This window comes from Apteryx rowi, unplaced genomic scaffold (assembly GCF_003343035.1).
Source record: "Apteryx rowi isolate R43461 unplaced genomic scaffold, aptRow1 scaffold_643, whole genome shotgun sequence".
Classification (NCBI taxonomy): domain Eukaryota; kingdom Metazoa; phylum Chordata; class Aves; order Apterygiformes; family Apterygidae; genus Apteryx; species Apteryx rowi.
The window spans coordinates 441,882-462,621 of record NW_020450920.1 but is presented as its reverse complement, the minus strand read 5'-3'; the positions used below and the strand labels follow the sequence as shown (position 1 = coordinate 462,621).

At 36.8% G+C, this 20,740-nt stretch overlaps 1 protein-coding gene across 3 annotated transcripts in view; it reads right to left on the bottom strand.

Annotated features, from left to right (window-relative positions):
• Positions 1–20,740, bottom strand: part of RNGTT (RNA guanylyltransferase and 5'-phosphatase) — a 197,543-nt gene that overhangs the window by 27,968 nt on the left and 148,835 nt on the right. For all 3 annotated transcript variants that reach the window (XM_026084500.1, XM_026084499.1, XM_026084502.1), the window contains one exon: positions 5,420–5,486. In XM_026084500.1, coding sequence (XP_025940285.1) covers positions 5,420–5,486 — 67 coding nt within the window. The remainder of the gene's footprint in view (positions 1–5,419; positions 5,487–20,740) is intronic.

Genomic DNA, 20,740 nt, shown 5'->3' with positions numbered 1-20,740 from the left:
ATAAGGAAGCCTCAGAAGATGGCAGACTTGTTTGTGGTCTCTATGTCTCCATAATTTTATGCTTAGAGCTATTATTACATTTCATCCTACCTCTGTTAGCTAGACTGAAGGTTCAGCCAGTCCTCACTGTGCCAGTTCTCCTTTGTACTGGCACTGCTTTCAAACTTTCATTATCAGTACATAAAACCTCAACAAAACCAAGCTTATTAATAAAATTATTAAATAAGCTTGTTCTCAAGATTAATCCTTGGGTAGCTCTGCAAGCAATATGCTTCCAACCCAACAGCACCTGACTCAGTAGAACCCACTAATAACTGAAAATGATTTTTCAAGTGTACTGGCAGCTTATTCTGTGGATAAGTAAGTCAAGAGTGAACTGCAAAGCCATGCCAAGGTGACCAGCTATTTTCTTCAAACTAAAGGCATGATATCCTTATGTTTTATTCTATGGCATTTCATATCACATAAAATACATTAATAGTGCAAAATAATAAGAAGGGGAGATAGGCAGCAGAAACAACACTCAGATTACGATAAACTGGAAATCCTTTCCTGCTGTGGTTGTGAAGGTAAAGACCTCTGTCAATATTTAGGAAAGTCCGATAAGCAGAGCATCATATAATTATGGTGCCAACATACTGTTAGTTGCTGCCAATAGGCACAGAGGTAAAACTTTTACATATACTTTGCTAAAAGACTGCACAGACCAGGCTGCTGTTGTAGAGCCTTGTCAGGGTAGTATTTAGGTGGGTGGGGAAAGCTGGACCAATTCTCCTCCTAAATTTTGAACAGTCTGGAGAGCTGTGCTCTAACAAGGTGCTACACACCTGTGCTTTGGGATTAGATTAGCCACAGTAGCCTGCCCAGTTTTGGGATCACTAATCGATAGTAGAAGTCATTGGCACCCCAGCGAAGAAAAACATGCCAGGTTCAGTCAAGAATTCAGCAGCTGATTCTGGCTTAAGAAATGAGCTCTTGAAAACAACAGCTTCACCAATTCATGTCACTGTAGTCTTCTTTTTGGAAAAGATTGTTGTGCAAATTGTGGCCAATCACTTGGACAATCACCGACGGATATTTGATATTGCTGAAGGAGTCATGAATGAGATCTACCCTGGTACTCAGACAGAAGCATTAGTTCATCCTCTATGCCTGGACAGGGTGAAGTAGCTGTATTGAAGATATTTCAACTTTTGGGAATATTACAGTAAAATCACTGAGGTGCTGATAACTTGCTTGTGGACCTTAGAGTAAAGGTGGACCAATTTGTAGCTGGAAGATACTGGTTTTGAGGTGATCACAGAAATTATTTTGGGCCAATTACCCATTGCAAGGCCTCTCTTTGCTAGATCTTTACTATGTTTTATCATGTTTTTGTTAATTGTGTATTTACTGAAGGAAAATGAGGCAGCTGGGCGAATAACAGCTTAGAACAAAACTGTAATCTCAGAGTGTATGTGGTAGTTTTATCTACCACAATCAGCAATACTGTTCTTAAGTTTGATAAAATTGCAGATAACAGCTACTGAGCTGCAGGTCAGAGTACAGAGCTTTATTCTGTGCTAGTCCTTGACATAACAACTGCTGTAACTGCGGCAGCAATTTCCCCAGAAGCAAATTTAAAATTTTCAGAATCTTTCCACTGGGCTCATAGCATAAAAACAAAATATTAAGAACATATCACTATTTCCAAAATAGTCTTTTCACCGTAACTGTCTTCCTATTCTATTAAATTGAACAGTTCTATTGTGAACAAAGTAGTATTTATAATATAACTTTTTAATAACTACTCTTAAAATAAATCCAAAAATAAAATAGCAGTAATTAATCTTTATTTAAATGATAATTTAATGTGTTAAGAGCCCAAAATGAAACTGGTCATTAACTCAAGAGTAAAGACTACCAGAAGATTCATTACTGATTAATAGTGGAGAACACAGTGTACTGAACAGCTTCCTTTAATCCCAGAAGCAACTAGAAACTGAACTGCAAAAACTTTCAGTCATAATGAATTGGTGAAGCAACATAATTTTCTTTAGAGAAGTTATAATTACCAGATACAGTGTACCTAAGTTTTCATTTTAATCTACACTGATCAAGTCTCTCTTTTAAAAACATCTGGAAATACATATCATGAAGACTTCTTGTTCTATAAACAGTTTAAAAATCCTATAACACACTCCTTCATCAGGTGACTATTGTGTATGCTGGAAGAATTAATTTAATCACTTCTAATAAACACAAAATTTATATGATAAAATTGTTGCTTTAGTAACTTTATAGTTAGTAAAGATTACTAATAACATTTAATGTAAATGGATTTAAGAAAGTTTGCCAGTTAATCACACGGGATGTCAATATTTTATTTTGCTGATCGAGATATTGATCTTCAGAAACCTTCTTAATTTTATCCAGTTTGTAAGAGAGAGATATTTAAATATGACCATACTTAAGATCCAAAAAAAGCTGAAAAATCACTGAATTGCTCCTAAGTTGTTTGCATGGACATGTAAGTATGTAACAATAACTACTAATGAATGTTTATATAGAACTACCTAAATGTGAAAAGATATAAAAAGTAAACATATTTACAGTGAAACTGTTCTACAAACCCTTTGAACAGATGCTGGAGTTAAACAAAAAAAATAGAACAATTCAATTTAGAAACAGAATAAATAGTAAGAGGAACTATCCTATATTAAATTAGTTAAGGGCTCTGTACCAAGAACTCCGTTCAAAGCAGTAATGTACAAAATCCTATAATATCTATGAACAGTCACATAAAACTACATTACTGGAAAGAAAAATTCCAGGCAGATTTGTCTTGTTCTAGCCAAGAGAGCACTCTTTTTCCATTTCTTCTAATTTACCTGCTATCAGATCCAGGATTCAAAAACTTCAGGAATGAATACTTCACATTCCTTTTGTATTATGAAGTACAGAGATCAAACATCTGACACTATCATTGATATGACGTAAAGCAAGACAGGAGGAAGGAGATAAGGTAATTTCAGTTAATATAACCACTTCATCTATGTCTCAGAAACATTATAAATATTAATATGTATAAATATTAATGAATTATTGCATATGAGAAAAAAAGACAGAGAATAATGGTCTTAGAAAAGATGTTAGTATTTCAAAAATCTTTTCCCAGACTTGCCATCTACAAACTTCATCAAAGACACTGTGCAATTATCTGCCTGTATAGTTCTGGCAAATCAGACTTGTTTGCCTTTGGGCAGGGATACTTTAATAAGGAGTTTCTCTCTTTCTCTCTCTGCAGTTATGTACATGTACATAAACTGAAATAGGAATTTTTGAGTACTAACATGGCAGTTTATATGTCTAGTATGAATATTTCAAAGACCTGGTAACATTCCTATTTGTCTTACTGAAAGGGCACTAAAATGCATTTGAAGTACTGGTGTATAAAAATGGTTCACTTTGAGCAATAAATCTTCATTGACAGAGGAGCACAGTGGTTTTGTACATTCCTTAATGCACAATTTTGGCAAGAAATGCCTAACCTTAATAGAATACCTTAAAACGTGATGTTTGCAAATGAACATGAGTGGGTAATTTATATCACAAGAGAGACCAACATATCACACAGTGAGCAAAAGCAAATCTAAACTAAAAGGTTACAAAGAATCAGTTTTAAGTATATACCAGGACAAAGTTTGGTTCACAGGTCTTTAACTGATGGAATTATTAGCAACCACATATTAAAGATTTGAATAACTACTGAAGGAAGAATTAAAGAAACTCATGTCAACAGTTCCTAAAGAGCATTGTATATCTCCAGAACATGTAAGTTTATTTTAGCAGCACCAACTCCTATGGTAAAATATCACTCCCTATTTTTTGTTGAAGATATCTAAAAAGTTGGAACTCCATCACCGTATACCAGCTCCTCCTGTGGAGCAGCTGAAGTCTCTCTAGAATCTCCAAACAACCAGATAGAAGTCTCGATAAAAAAAGCTCATATCTTTGTTAATTGTATACCACTTCCCAGTTGCAGCTAATAATACAGACCATAAAAAAAAATGTTTCTGAGACAAATTAGCTTACCATTTTAGGATTACCTTTAGCACCAGAAACTAAGCTGAGCAGCAGTGTGCAAATTTACATCTTACTGATGAAGAACTATCCTTCTGTAGTTCCAAAAATAAATGCTACGCTTTAGAAAGTACAGCCATGGGGAAATAGCTCCTTTGAACATGTTTATGTAATCTACAAATAAATTAGCGGATAAATAAGGCTTTGTTTTCTCTAGGTAGTAACAGAAAGCTATTCTGAATATCCAAAGTGTCTTTTCTGTGATAAACACAACACTTAGGATGAAAACACAGTGGTACATTAATAGAAAGTCACATATTAATCTTCTCAAACTAAAAATATGTCAAACATTTATCAAGCATCACACCATAAATAAGGTATGAATGGGAAACAAAGCAGAAAACATTGCTGTGCCCGTATCTTGAATACTGTATTTGCCAGGTACGGTTGGGAATGCTGTTCTTCAGTACTGTAATTAGGGATGGCAAAGGAACACATTTAAGTTTTAGAAATTAAGTTGCATTTCGATGTGAAAAAAAAAMCCCAAGGCATTTAAAATTCAGAGAGGCACAAGTGTGTGCACACGATGCGGGGGACAATGCTGCCAACAGTGCAGAATACATAGTGATTACAGGTATGATTTGGGACAGGCAGACATTTCTGCATTGCAAAACAAATACCACATTTCCACATCCCAGTGTAACGACCAACATGCTAATGGCTCTCTCTCTTTGCCCTAAGAAAAATCCCAAAGAAACTGTCATGAAAATCAATCCATATCCTCTTTCAAAACAATTTTTGTTTGCAAGGGACAYGACAATAACTAATTAGCAACTGGCAATTAGAAATGTGAAACCATTATAGGTCAACTTTGACATTATAGGTCAAAAAAAAAAGAAAGAAACAATAAGTCACAAAAGACAAATTTATTTCAGCAACTGCATGAGCCTTTCATAATAAATCTAATAATACTGGGAATACAATCTGTGCTTTTAATGCAATGTCTTCCCTGTAAGGAGCTCTTGAAGAATTACAGAGTTCCAGAAGTGGCTTTGTTTTGAAATGACAAGGTAATCAAAAAAAAAAAAAAAAAAGGAACATTTTCCTTCTGGTAATTAAACCAGATTCAAAATTAATCAAAAAAAGATGATAGGAAACACTACACACTTTGACACGCTAAGTACATAGATGTAACTAGAAACAAACCCAGAATATGGGAAACATCACAAAAATAACAATATTACCCACTGTTTTTTCTGAAATTGCATTGATACACTTGAAGTTTTTCTAAACCAAGACTTAAAACAAACAAAAGTGAAATTAAGTAGCTCCTCCCCCCTCAGCTTGTTAATCGTACCTTAATTTGTGCAAAAGGTCTGTCAAAGTTTCCAACATAAAGAAGACCAACATTCTGGGTGAGTAGCCTAGAAAAATGAAAAGAATCTTTTAAGATATCACTTTACATTCACATAAGCTTTCTGCATCTCCAACAGCTATTGCTGAACTGCAGCGGGGCAACCAGTTTCATTACGTTACAGCAAGATCTACCTTTGCAAACACAGTTACAGGATTCTACTCTTACTAGTGCAAAAGGAAAGGCATGCATTAAAGATGGATGTGCCCTAGTAATTTGGGTTTATTGTGCAAGAACCTCTTCAACAAAGTAACTTCCCGGGCTCCTTTGTGATGGATGTCACTCAACGACATGCAAGAGCGGCAGGGTACATGTCTGTTCCATTCATGAGACACCGTTAGAGACAGAGGAGCAGCAAGAGAAAAAGACAAGTGTAAACACATTCAGAGCAGCAGGCCTAAGAGTTAAAACAGATTAGGACAAATAAAAGTATGTAGAGTAACATGAAAGTGACAGCACTGCAAAAAGAGAAATAACAAAAGAATTCCTGCTGTATTTTCTAATGGCTCCCTAAATAAAGAGAGCATTAGACACAGTTTGTGCTGGTTATTCTCTAAGACAGTATGTACACTAGCAATATGCAGAAAGACAGCGGGGCAAGCGGATTCAAAGGAGTGGTGGTACTTCTGAATAAAAGTTAGTCTGATTTCTGCAAAGACTGTGCAAAAAGTCAATTTTACTACAACACAAAACCCAAACACCAGAGGAGCATTAGGGTGCCATTCCTAAGAAAATGAAGACAAAAACAACATTGAAGAAAACTGACCAGCTAACAGTGTAACAGAATACTGTGCTGTCAAATGGTAGAATCACTGTGTTGCTATTGCTAAGCAAAGGCAGAGCTGTCATCCTCTCTCGCTTAGCAGTTCCTAAAAATCTTGGTCTAGAGTGCAGAAACCCCATAAGGAGAATGGATTGGTGACAGACAACTGAAAGAATTTGTGCTTTGATTAAGAGAGACATTCATAGGCCATCATAATCTTCAGTAGCTCCAAGTCTACATGAAGTTATTAAACACTATATTTCCCTTTGATTCTATATCCCATTCGCCCTAATAACAAGGCACTACACATAGACTACATTTCCTCCCAACTAGAAATACCCAGAAAAAAGTAGGAACACAGGCGTCATTCTGCTCAAGTCTAACAGTTTAACTGAGCTATCTCTTTTTAATAAGATACTTATATTTTTATGCATATACATCATAAATATGTATTTTAAATTCATAAAGAGCTGCAAGTTTTTTCTATGTATAAACTTGTCATTTTTAAACTAATTTCTCACCATCTCCAGACTTTTTTTTTAAAAAAACAAAACAAAACAAAACACAAACTTAGATGGCAATAAATCTTTGTTTTGGCCTTCATTCCACACAATGAACACATGCTACTATGGTTTTGAGTCTTCTCAGTTCTCATAACATATACGATATACACAACTTTAAACTGGTTCCRTAACAATGTGTACTGGTGCAACTCCGCAAGATGGCAAAGTTGAAGCAGTCAAGTATATAAAACAGTAAGTAAGCAGTGGTGTCAAACTGTGTATCATCTTCAAAATCCTTTTGTAACTAGATAGTGTATACAAAAATATCCTCGGGATTGACAGGAATACCCAAAGGAAGGAAAGATTAGTAAAGATTGGAGAAAGTCAGTCACAGCACGGGCAGGCAAGTAGCTAGCTTCCATATATTTGGCCCATTAATGTGCCGGGCTCAGTCTGGAAGACTTTTACTGTTTCGCAATGGTTCTGCAGTATTGACATAAGGAAGTCAGGATAAGCTTGTCAAACTCATTTTTAGTCATGATAAATCAAATTCATTCCGAATGCAAGTCTCTGGAGATGAAAAAGCCAGCATATTGATCAAACCTTTTTCCAGGAGCATAAAGCAAATTCAGAAAATATTTAAGGGTTTTCTAAATGAAAAGAAATGTATGTGAAATAATTAGTGGCAACTGGTTAAGAGAGAATCTATAAAAAGCATTCAAGGAATGTCACTAAATGTGAGAGAGGGATATCTTAAAGCAACAAAGTATTTTTAAAAAGAAGAGCAAATAATTTTTGTAAGGCAGAGAAGGAAAAAAAATTTACCAGCTGCATTTCTATTAAGGGACATAAAGAAAAAAAGATATACAGTGTGATTATTCTCTCATGGTCATGTTGTTTTCTTTACAGAATAGAAATGTAGGATCATTACAAATTTGAGTCTTTAGGAAGGCTTCATTTATAAGCAATGAACACCTAGTGAACCTCAGGACTGATCTCTCCAAGAGACCTCACAGCTGTCTATATTATTTAACTTACTATTAGTAGTGTACATCCAAAATCTGTAAACATACTGCAAGGATTGCTTCCCTAAATAGATTGATATGGACACAGAATTACAAACTTACTACTATTTATTCTCAACTCACTATCTCAGCTGAAAAACATTTCACTTTTTTTTTTTCCTCTGCATTCACACATCACTTCACAATTCAATGCAGATTTTAGCAAAACATTTAGGGAATGGAAAGTTGCTTGTACTTCTCCTTTGTATTCTCCTTAAACAAAAAGTGGCATAATTTCTTCAGTTTTCAAGACTCCTCTTGAGTTCTGAAGTTCAAAATTTATATCACTAACATGCAAAGCTGCTCAGTTTTCCATATAAGCACTCAATGAGGTTGAAATGAGCATCTCAATATGATCGTAATTTTGTCTCCAGAAATACTCTGTTTTTTTTCCCCTCAATTGGTCTGAGCAATTAAAAAATTCCAAATCTCATGACCAGTATAAACTCATTTACTTCAGGGTCCTTCTTATCAACACAGTTCACACTTTGCAGGGATTGGGCTCGCATAGAAGAGCCTGGAGAGGCGAGAAGAGTGGAGTAAGAGACACTGTGGCTCTAGACCAGCCAGTCTACGGCAAGAAAGTTACYTCCCCCTCAGTAACCACCACTGGCAGTATCAAAAAAGCTATGTGCATCAAAGAGAGGGACAAGACAGAGCAGGATGTGTCAATCTCCATCTCACCCCTAGGAACTGGGCTCAGTTGATCTCTAAACTGCTCAATTGATCATTAAGATGTGCTTCTCACCCATAAGAATGTTCAAATTATACTTAGCTTTTCTTTTTGTTCTTCTTTACGGCAATATAAGGCTGCATCTTTTAAGTACCTAAAATTAACTTTATACCATATAGTTCAACATGTCTAAATTGATATGGATATTCTCTCCCTAGTGCTCAACTAATTACTCTTTTAGAATAACACGATAAACATTTGCTTTTGAAGACTTCTCAGCTGTATGCAGCTATACAAACACTTATATGTTTCCTTTTGCCAATGCACTCTTTTAAAATTGCAGTCTACTATTTCTTTTCTAATTTCACATTTGCATAGTTCTATTATCAAAACACCATCAACAGCACTCAGCACCTAACCATGCTAACAGCTGGACATCACCATGCCATTCTTTTCTGTATTTGGCCAAAATCAGTATCAGCTTATGAAATAGTGGCAATAGTATCACAGTGCAATTATCATATTTGAATTCACGTTCAAATAATTACTCCTTAAAATTACAAAACGCAATCATCAAAAAAACATATTGGCAGGTCAACACATGTATTTACTCTTACTTGAAAATCTGTAACAGTATACACAAAGTTGCCTAAAATAATCAGCTTACAGACTGCAGTGTATTTTATTTGTAGTCTATTCTATTCAATATACTATTAACACAATTCTTATTTTTCTGTGAATAACAATAAAATAGAACAAAGAAAAGAAAACACTACTCTGAGAAGCAGTGGCTCCTTAAGATGTGTTATCCATACAGAACATTCCACTGCTGGTACTGCTGTCCCATATACTCAAGTGAGGAGACTCCTAGCCAGATGGGCATATCAGGGCTATACCATTACGTTCCATACAAACAGCATAAAAAATGCATCAGGACCAACTGCTTCTGACTTTTTCCAATATAATGTCCAGATCATAAAGGCCTTCCCAGCACCAAGAAAGGGCTACCATATAGTTACAACCAAATGCCCTATCTTCTGCCTTCAGAATCCCAGACTTGGCCTTTTTTGCACTGCAAAATATATCTGCCTGTTCAAAATCCTACCTGCAGGAGCCAGGTACTATGTGTCCATGAGGGAAGCTAATTGAGGGAGTAGGCATGGTCAGGCAAACCAATACCAAGAAAGTGGTGGCAATAGTGGGTATGAGGAGCAAAATTTCAGAAATGAGGGAATTTGATAAATGGGGGAAACTGAGGTAAATGCAAATATAGGAAAGGGCTGAGGGCTCGAGTGACAGGAAATTTGGCATAAGGAGGAGTATGTGACAGCAAGGAATTTGTAACCGAACGGATATGAAAAGTCTAAGGGAGCGACGATATAGCCTGGATTGGAAAGCACTGGGGCAGAGCTCTGGGATAGGAAAGTTTGGTGCATTAGGGGTACTTGTGCAGCAGAGGCTGATTTACCGCAAAGCTCACCCTCCCCAAACACAGCTAACTATGATCTTACTTCGGGAGCTGGGACAGTCACAGTACTGTTGCCCTCTTCCTAACATCATCTTTGGCCATCAGAAGTAGACCTATCCTTGACTATGGACTTCATAAGCACAATGCATTCCAAAGAAGATTGGTCACCTTCTCTTCTCCATACATATTCTATTTCTGGTAATAACTTACTAAGAGTTGTCTATTTCAGATGAAGGTGGGCATTTCAAGATATCCTCAACAAAGATTCAAGCACAGCTCACTGACATAAAATGCTTCGGACAATAAGCAGTAAGTACTTCACGAAAGTAGAAAGCAGGCATCAAACAGTTCCTCCATGTACTGTTGAGAGATAGGCTTCAAGGATACCACTTGAGCTTGATCAGAATCCTAAACATTTACCCCTTCAGACTCGAAGAGTCATCTTGCAAATCTATGCTGGCTATCCCACAGTGCTATGCAAACCACTAGTCTGAAAGCGTATCTTGAGACTGGTTCACGCACAGTTCATCTACCAACTGCTAGATTTCCTCTGGACTATCCGCATCCTAGTGTTGCTGTGCAGAGTATGGAAGAAACTTTCCAGAAAGGAGCATGCACAGAAATAAAGGGAGCAGGGGTGGAGCTAGGAGCCGCTACCTCTCACAGGAGCAAGTTACTGCAGATTAGCTGAACGCGGTAACTTGCTCCTGTGCGAGGCAGCAGCTCCTTTGCTTGCTCTGTTGCAAGGTCTGTGGTGCATTGTGCAGGAACACAGCCAGTGCTGGGACTTGCAGTTCTAGCCAGCAGCACTGAGGTCAGACAGGCTTGGAAAGCAGGGAGTATGGAGTGGAAAATACAGGGTGTGCAGTAGATGGGTTGAAGAGAGGTAAGGGGCATGGCTGCATGGCTTTAGAAAGGTTAAGTGTGCAGTAGGAAGACAAAGTACAGGGACAGTGGTTTGAGTTACATGTTTTTTCAGGAGGAAAACTGCCATGAAATAGGCACAGTATCAGAGGCATGCAGAGTGGCCTAGAGCAATGCTTCAAGTATCCACTATCCCTCTGAAATGGAAAATGTAACTTCTTCCTTAAATTCACACAATAATGCATCATCAAAATCCAAGAACTGATGACAGGTCATCAAATAATATCTTGCAGCATCTGTTAGTAGGCAATCCTAAAATTTATCTTGATGTACATTCTAGTTGATGAATAGTTCATCACTCCACATAAATCAAGTCACTCAATTCTGTATTTTTTTGTTTTATTCTTGACTGCTGCCTGCTTCTTTCACTAGCTTTTGCAACCAAAAAGCCTGATTCTAGACAAGTAAACTGCATACCAGTAGACAGCACCTGGTGCTTTTTATCTGGGTTTTGGGTGTCTTTTCTTCTTCTTCTTCTTTTTTTTTTTTTTATTAAGAACTCAATAGTGCCATAGTCTGCTGTCAAGGCTTTGTTAAATCTAACAAGACCTCACTGTTATGTTATATCAGATAACCAAGCAAGTTAGGCAAGTACTTGAGTGCATTCAAGATTGCAGAGAAACTTCTAAAAACCTCAGCTTCATACCTGTGGAATCTGTTCTTCTAATGATGGTGTAGACAGAAGTGACTGCTTTCATCAACAGATGAGGAGCAGCACCCAGCACGATTTGCTCTGCTACTGAAAAGAACTCTCGTCAGATCAGAGTTTTTTGGTTGATCAAAGTGGTAGATTGATACCTGAAACATCCTTAGTGTCCGCGTGGAAGGAATTTCACCGTAACAGATATGATTATATAGAAATACCAATTCCACTGATGAGATAGYGGGATTAAGATGCATGTCCTAGTTCCATCTTACAGTCAGAAGCAGCAAAAGACAGCTAAAATAGGGCTGGGATCTGATCTAACTACTTTGTCCTCCACATATTGCCCAAAGACATTTGCAGCCTTCACAGAGTTTGCTGGTCAAGAGATTCCAATCCTGATAACACTTGCTTCACATCTATTCCACGTTTGATACAAAACTGAAAGAAAAAAACCCCTGACATTCCAAAGTGCCCTGACTGACCTTTGTGCACAGCTTTATCTTTATTAGTAAGAATATCTCAGCATATGCATTAGTGGATGATCAAGGACAAAAATGGAATATAACCAATTTAATACACAAATGGGACAGTCAGATAAAATTTAAGGAAAATCACTGTAACCACACTCACATTCTAAACCCCCATATTTAACATAACTATATCCCTAAATCCCTATATCAATAGGGATTAATTATGGTCTGAATGCTTCTATATTTTATTTTAAAATACACCATTTTTGTGATAGGAGTATACAAAGAATTCCAGTGTTATGCTCCATATATGCTTTTAACTATTTTTAAAAGTTGTTCCTGATGCATTATCACATTTTAGGCAGAAATAATTGTTGCAAGTTACAAACACTGAAGAAAAGCAGTCCCGAGAACAAAAGTAACATCCTCATATATTCAGTAAGTATATTTTCAAACATCATTTGAACAGTTTTCACAAATACCTTTGAAGATAAAGGTAACAACATCATTTTACAAATTTTATACCTCATTATACAAATAAATTATCCTAGTATGTCATTATTACAGACTAAGGCATGAATGCAAATAAAACCTCATGCCATGGCAGAGAGGCCACCATATTCACAGGATGCTGTTGGCACCCTCTTAAGAATAGAATAAATAAACTGTATTTATCCTGTGTTCACTTAAACTGTCAGGTAGAACTGTGCACTCTGCTGCAATACCTTAACCAAGGAAAGAGAAGCAGTTTCTTAAGCAGTCTCTTAAGCCATAATTTTGATTCTACTATAGTGACATTACAATTATGTTTTGCTTCTTGCTTAGGCTAGTTATTCTTCGCTGCTTTTCAACTCTTTTTATCATGTAGTAATATTTCTAGAAATACTAAATTGAAAGAACATGCAAGAAGAAAATCAGAAAAGCATAAACACTAAATTATTAAAAATTGGTATTAGGGTCAAAATAATTAACTTTCTATATTCAAAATAATTTTATTTTTTATTTTATTTTATTAATTTATTTTACAGACCACCATAGGAAAAACACTGAAAATATTATACTAGGTTATTATAAAATATAAGAGTATACAAAAGGAACCAGTAGAAATTCTGAAAAAGGCTAATATCAGTACAAGGGTAAGCTTGTGAGTTTTAACTGAAATGCATATATAGTTAGCAAATAATATGCATTTAATTTTGCTTGAAAAGCATACAGAGCCAAAGAACTTGAGAGCAGAAACAAAAACATGACAGTTTTGTATATGTAGTAGTGAAGATTGCACACAGAATATTAACAGATGGAAAAGCAGCAGCTTCACATACAAGACAGAAGAGCTCCTTCCTGCATTCTACAGTGCAGTCATCAAATCACCTTTTCAGGCTATTGCTAATACTCTAACACAAATTTTTTACTCACCAGTCATGCAAGAGTGTTTTTTGATGAAGGAATGTAAGCTGTTCTAGTAAAACCATCACGGAAAAGAGCAGGCAAATAGGCTGTGTATCTGATTTCGGACATTCTTCCTCAAATTAGAGCACACACTGACAAAACTGTAAGGTAACTAGGAAAGATACTAAGCACAGTTACTTCCATGGTAAAGATGGAAAAAAAATGGGTTTGTACTCAGAGGGGAAAAAGGTTGAGAAGAAATACAGCTAAGTAGTAAGGACAAGACTGTAAATAATTTTACAATGCTAAATTCTATCTCTGGAATAAAAGATCCCCAAAGAAATTTAAGCAAAAGCTTTTCATTCAGTGGATTCTGAATTTGCAGAACATCTTAAGTCAAATTCACTGCAAAATCCATTAACACAAAATTGTAAATAAGTATTCATGGAAAAAAAATGCACTGGATAGCACAAACCACAGACTTCAACTCCCTCAGCCTTCCTACCACTAACAGCTTTCCAACAGTGCACATTGTTAGTCAAATTAATAACAGTGCTGCTTTCTGAAACACACACAACTCAGAGAAAATATCAATGTTACATGTTAATTGCCCTTCACAGGAAAAGCTCCTATGCATGGTATTTTACAGGCTTCATGGAACTACCTCAATCTTTACAGATAATAGGAATCTAGGAAGTAACTGATCCCTGAAAGACATACTTCCACTGAATAATGTAACCAATATTATGTACCAAATGCAAAAAAAAAAAAAAAGGACATTTAGAGAGCTTGAATTGGAAAACAAAGATGTATTCTCTCACTCATATTTGAGGTGATGGTCTGTAAGTGATCCTGGAAAAAGGAAAAAACTGACCAATATCAAGGTTTACTTAGAATTAGGAGAGCTTAAATAGCATTAGTTTTGATTATAAGCCTTTGGCTGTTTGTTGGGGGGGGGGGCACTTTGTATATGAATGCTTTCCTAGAGAGGGAGACTTTTAAGAAACACTCTTGTACTTTATGAAGAAAAACATACCAGATGTTTCCAAAAACACTTCCTTCTGTTTGCTGCATTTATATCTAGTGCTGATAATACGTTTGTGATAATATGCTGATGTTTGTCCAGTCTTTGCCTTACAAGCAAAGCACATAAAGAAGGATTTTTACTACATTTACATATACCTTATCTAAGAAAAGTAGAAAGGAAAAATAATAGAAAGAAAAAGTACCTATTAAATAATCATGTCCATTCCTCCACCAATGGAATATTATCCCCTGTAGTATAATGAGCAATTTGGCCAGGCTGGCCATAAATTATTTGAAAAAATGAGGCTGCTTGCCTTTTCCTTTGGGAGATTGTTATGTAGTCTAAGAGAATTCACTAATAGAACCTATTTCTGAGAGTAAACCTCAGTTTTTCTTTCTGAATATCAGGCCTTTTGTCTCACTGAAACATAGGGCAGGAGTTAGGAAAAAGGAGGCACTATTCCCAATTTTACAAAAGACATCCTGTGTGACATAGACTGTGCAGCAACTCTGCACAGATTTATCTACATACCACAAAATAAGAGCACTCACATACACCAGCAGCAGATTAGCTGAACTGTAAATCCACATTCTAGTTTGGCCCTAGCGTCCTGTCTGCTTGACCATCTTTTGAAGTAACACAGACCACAATATTAGCAAATTCAACACAGAGAATTAAGGTAAAAATTGACACTGTGACACTAAACTTTACAACAGGAGATTACAATAAAACAAGGAGTCTAGTTACAGAGGTTCCAAAGTTGTAATAAAGACATTTTAAAAGTGTCTCGGAAGCTACATGAGAAAAATAGTTTTCTATTAGCAAATAGATAAAGAAGAAACAAGGGGGCCAAGGCAAAAAAAATAAAAAATAAATAAATAAAAATCTCAGGTATATCCAAGCACAAAGCTTGTAAAAAATTCAGTAGATTCACTTGATCATGTGGAACTACAAGGAACAATTAATGAAAACAGGGACAGTGGTGAAAAGCTAACTGATCTGTTTGCTTCCACTGCAAAAAATTTACAAAGACATCTAGTCAGGACCATATACTTCCAGTAACCAAAAATGAAATGCCAGCAGAAATGGAGGTATTAAAAGCAAAGCTGGGCATAAATTGATAATTAAGGTGAAATAAATCACTAAACCCAGATGCTACATATCCAAGATTTCCAAAAGAGCTTCATATGAAGGCTCTGAAATCCTAGTAAAACTATGCCATCAGTCTTTAACATGTAAACAGGCTAATTTCCACAAACTTCTGTTAGGAGCTGGGAGTCCTAATCTTTAGTACAGTGTGGTTCAGCATGCCTACCTTGGCCATGTAGGGCTGCACATCCCCTGCATTCATGCTGTGGCCGCATCCGCCTTTCTTTTGATCATTTCAGTGAAAAAGTGTTTAAAAAGAGGAGGTGGGGAGGCAGCAACACACTGACATAATTAATTTAGATGGCCAAAAGGCTTCTGCTACAGTCTCCCACCGTAATTTATTAAAAAAACCCACCCAAAACTAGACAGTAAGTACTTTTATATATAAGAAGCTACTTACTGTTATGGATCAAAGCCTGATTAGGAGACTGGAAAGGCAGAATAAATGGTCAGTTTTCATCTTGGCAAAGGCCAAGTGACTATTCAATCTACACAGCAGACTTTAATATATTTATTAGTAATCTGAAAAGTCGTGAACAAAGTCTGCTGATGAAGCAAGTCATGAAGCAAATGCAGGCAACTTCAGCTAGATTACAAAGTTCATCAATTTGAAAGAGAGCTGATGCCATATTTAAAATCACCCATGCAACCTTAACTCTGCTTTCCTCTGCAATGAAAGATGTGTGCTCCTGTGAATATGACTTAGGGAAAGGAACCTACTTCATTTAATTAAGGACTGTATTATAATGTATACAAACCTGGCAACTAGAATTCAGCTATTTCCTATTATTCAAAGGCTTGACTTTGAAGCTAAGTGAACATTCTTTCCACAAGAGTTTTTGCCATTGCTTTGTCCTTGCTTTTTCTATTAAAAAAAAAATTATGTTCTGCACAACTATTCATATCACCGGAGCAGAGTTGAAAACTGAAACATTCAGCAGTTTTAACACAGATTGTTATTGCCGAAAAACCATGACAAAGCAGTGGCAGAAAAGCTGTGATGCGATGGTCTCATCTGGCTGTAATCTCTACCCTTCTGCCCTTCATTTGCCAGTGCAGCTGCTCCAACAGCTTTCTGCTGTTCCCAGTGCTCTGTCCCAATGGTGGCACAACCACACGGCAGTCCCCAACTTTGGCTGTTAGCTCTTCTACGTGAAATGAAAAGGCCATTCTGCAGGTTGGCCAAATTTAGAAGGAACTTCTCTACAATAAGGAAAAGGCACTTCTGTATCCTGCGGAGGCAACTCTACCATATATCAAAAATTTGATGAATTATGCATGCAAAAGTTTTTCAGAGAAAACACTGTAAACTACTCTTAAGCATAACAAGGTCTCCTAAGTAAATCAGTTGGCACCAGTATCCTTTTGACAATACAGAGCAAAATAAAGATTGATCAGGTGCTCTATACCTCCTTTCTCAAAACAAAAGACCAAGGAGTGGCTGAGTGAAGGAGAAGTCAAATCTGATAAATACTTCCATCACAAACCACATAATTAGACTGGAGCTCATTGATGCTGCTATGGTAAAATAGAAAGGATTGAACATGCAGATGCATAATAAAAATATACAGAGCATTAACAAATTCTCTTTAAAAAACAGTAGAGGATATAAAATTCTCTAGTATAGGTGGATCACAGATATAATCAGTACGAAAACTCCCACATTCCTACTGCAGATCCTCAGTGGGAAGGCATCATGAAAGAGCATTCTCAGCCATATGCATGTGCATTACCAGAGCACTCTAAGCAATTTCTTTTCTTCCTGACTCCCCACATCACTTTAATGATTTATTCAAAATAAATACTTTATTAATTAATCATGTACAACCACAACAATGATTGAATTACAGCCTAAGAAGCATTTAGGTATGAGTTCATGTGGGACTATGGAGACTGCAATCCCAAAGTGAAGCACAAAACAGACAAAGAATTCTTTCTTTCAAAGCGGGTATGATGCACACACGACCATCACCTACCCAGACACAAGCGCCACCAGCAGAACTCAAAAAAACCACCCCCATCTGTTACAAACAAATCTACCACCCAAAAAAGGCAGAAAGACTGTTAGAGACTTCATGAACTCCTCTAAAATCTTCACTTTTATCTCTTTTCTTTACAAATTAAGTTCCTCTGCTTATTCATTATATGACCTTTTAATGAACTCCTCTTTTACAGGAATTCTTCAGGTAGTAAGAAATGGAGAACGAAGTATTCTGCATTCTGTAGGATTCAGAAAATTCTGTAGTATTAAGAAACACACTTGAAGAATTTTCCTGAGTGTCAGAGAGGATCATTACCTTTGTAATACTCATTACCAACACTGTAATACTGATTATTGCATCTGTGATTTGGAAGGCATCCACAGCAAAGCTGTACTGCTTCTCTGGTGTATTGCTCTGCTCAGAAACCAGTATCCTTACCTGTAAGGTTGCCTTCTCTATAAGGGAAACCACTGCTCTGATATCTGGGTGCTCTGCTTCACTTCAGAAGTGCCACATTTCCAGTTACCACTTTCTCTATGTCTCTTCCTTTTCTTTACTTCCAGCTTTAACACACAGCAGCTCCTCTAATCTGTTGGTTCCCGGTTTTGTTTTCTACAGGCTTTTAAAGAAGATTCTCCCCTTCCAATACATTTTGTGCCCCCCCTCCTTCTTCTTTCTCCAACTTGAGCACCATTTATTCTACGGGTCTCGAATTGAGGGAGGGGAAACAGGCTTTTCTGGAAATTCCTTGGAGCTGCTCGGACGGGAGCGGGGAATGCACTGGGAAAACGGCAGCTTAGGCAATGATAAGAAATAGAGGGCAGTTAGCGAACAGACTAAGAACAACAAAACTTCTCAGATAATCCTAACGAAAGGAGCAATAGCACTCCCCCTAAAACCCGCGGCCCCTCTGTGCTGCCTGAGCACTCCCAGAGCCCAGGATCTGCCTCCGCTCCACACGCAGCAAAGGCTCACAGGTTGAGACTGGCTCTTCCAGTCTCTCCTGAGCAGCCACGATCTCCTTGGAAATAGAAATTGGAGACAGCTACCATAACACACATGGCACTAGCTATGCTCTTCCTTTCCAGGCACGCGGGGCTACAGTCACCTCAAAGGTCACAAATACTATGAGAGCTCTCTCCTGCAGCCAGATCTGCTTGCTTCCGTTTGCGTGCTCCAAGTAACAGCACCAGCAAGCATCATGATCTTTCGTTTGCAGCCAAAATGTGTGTATGAGCATGTCTCATAAGAGGTGAAGACAAATGGGCTGTAACAGGCCATCTCCAAAGCAATCTTCCCCCCCGCGCATTGTAATTTTGTATTTCTAAACAAAGTGGCAAAGAACAACCAACTGTAAATCAGTCAAAACCCCCTGCACGTCAGATATAGATAAAAAGTGAGAATTAAAACAAACAAACAAAAAATCCACCATTTTTCAAGGTCATTTGCAACAAGTATATAATGAAGATGAACATAGAGAAAATATAATCAAAGCAAAGAAAGCATGTAACAATGAGCTGCCTCTACAAAATTTTTGGTCTAAGAGAACCATTTTGTAAATTTTTCATATACTATCAGTATTCCTAATCTCTTCTTTTTCAATGCTAGTTTTATAGACTTAAAATGATTAACCTATTTTGTGACGTGCTCTCTAAAAAGCAAGAGAAGCTGGGCACTGGATGATAAGCAACTTGCAAAAATATATCTTTCCTATGAACCGTAGGAAATATTGAATTCTTCATAAAAATTGCTATATTATTATTACAGAAAGAGAGCATCTTTTAATTTACTGTCCTCAATTATGCATTTTTATTACGTAGGGCAGAAGCAAAAGAGCAACAATGATTAAACATTAACTAAGCAGACAAAAAATTAGTTACTTCCAGTCCCTGGCTGATAACTACTGATTTAACTGGTACCAGGATGACCTGGCTCTGTCTCTTCCTCATCTAGTTCTGAGAAGATTTATGTAACATAAATTATTAAGGTATTAATTAACAAATGTACAGTAAAGCATTTTTTTTTCTTTTTGCAATGTGCCTCCAAGACATCATTTTTTTTTACTGCAAGCAATTTTGCATGTCCTTTTGGACTATATTTTACCCTTATCAAAATGCTTGCTAGAACACCAGTGTAAGATTGTTCAGTATATTTTGATTTTCCAAGTAGAAGATTCTCTTGGCAGTATGATAAATTACCTGCACAGATAATAAGCCTTTTTAGGTATATAGTTTATTCCAAATAATTCCAGATGTTGCAGAAAAAAAAAATCACATTATTCATTATAAACACTGTGAACATCACTAAACACTGTGAATTCAGGTCTGATTTAAGATAAGACAAGGTCTGCAGGAAAAAGTTGTACATTCTATTAAACTAACTGATACAGCTGTGAAGAAGGAGGACTGGAGCATGCAAATTCATTTTAAGCCTGAAGAAAGGCTTTGATGTCTCCAAATTTGTCTGTTTTTAAAATATATCAGATGGGTTTAGTAAAAGCTATTACTTTTTCCTATGTATCTGGTCTCACCGACATCTTCAGACCATCACAGACAAACATAGCAACTGGTATATAAGAATGCAATTTCAGTTATTTCATGGAAATCCTATGCATTTTAACCAGGACTTTAATCATGTCAGAGTAGCAACCGAGAGCAAATAAAATATAATCACTTTTACTGTGACACCAACGCTGACAATTTGCATGAAAATTTGCATGAAAATTTGGAGGAGAGAAAGGAAGAGAGGAGAAGGAATGAAACTTCAGCAGGAACACAAATATTGTGAGTCTATATGAGGACAGTATCTCAGAAATGAAGAGAGAAAAAGGGCAAACTTGTAGAGCACATTCCTGTAACGGATTATGGGAAACCTACACTTTAACACATCCCTGCTGTCAAGTTTTATAACAGCTAGGAAACCCAACAACAAAGTGTCTCATATCTCCTTTTACAACCTGGTCTCCTCAGAGAACTGCAATTTAGGTGTGGTAGAAGTTATTCCATTTACTCAGCTACTACAGATCTGTGCTTTGGCTCTAACTGTTCCAGCACAAGTAATGCAGAGCCCCTGGGGTTGATTCTTTTGGGAGGAATTCCAGTGTTTTTGAATGCTGCAACCATAATGTTCTTTTGATGCATTTTAAGTGTATGGCCTAGTGACAATGTGACTACTTTGGCAGTCCCTATAATTTTATACTTTTTGTC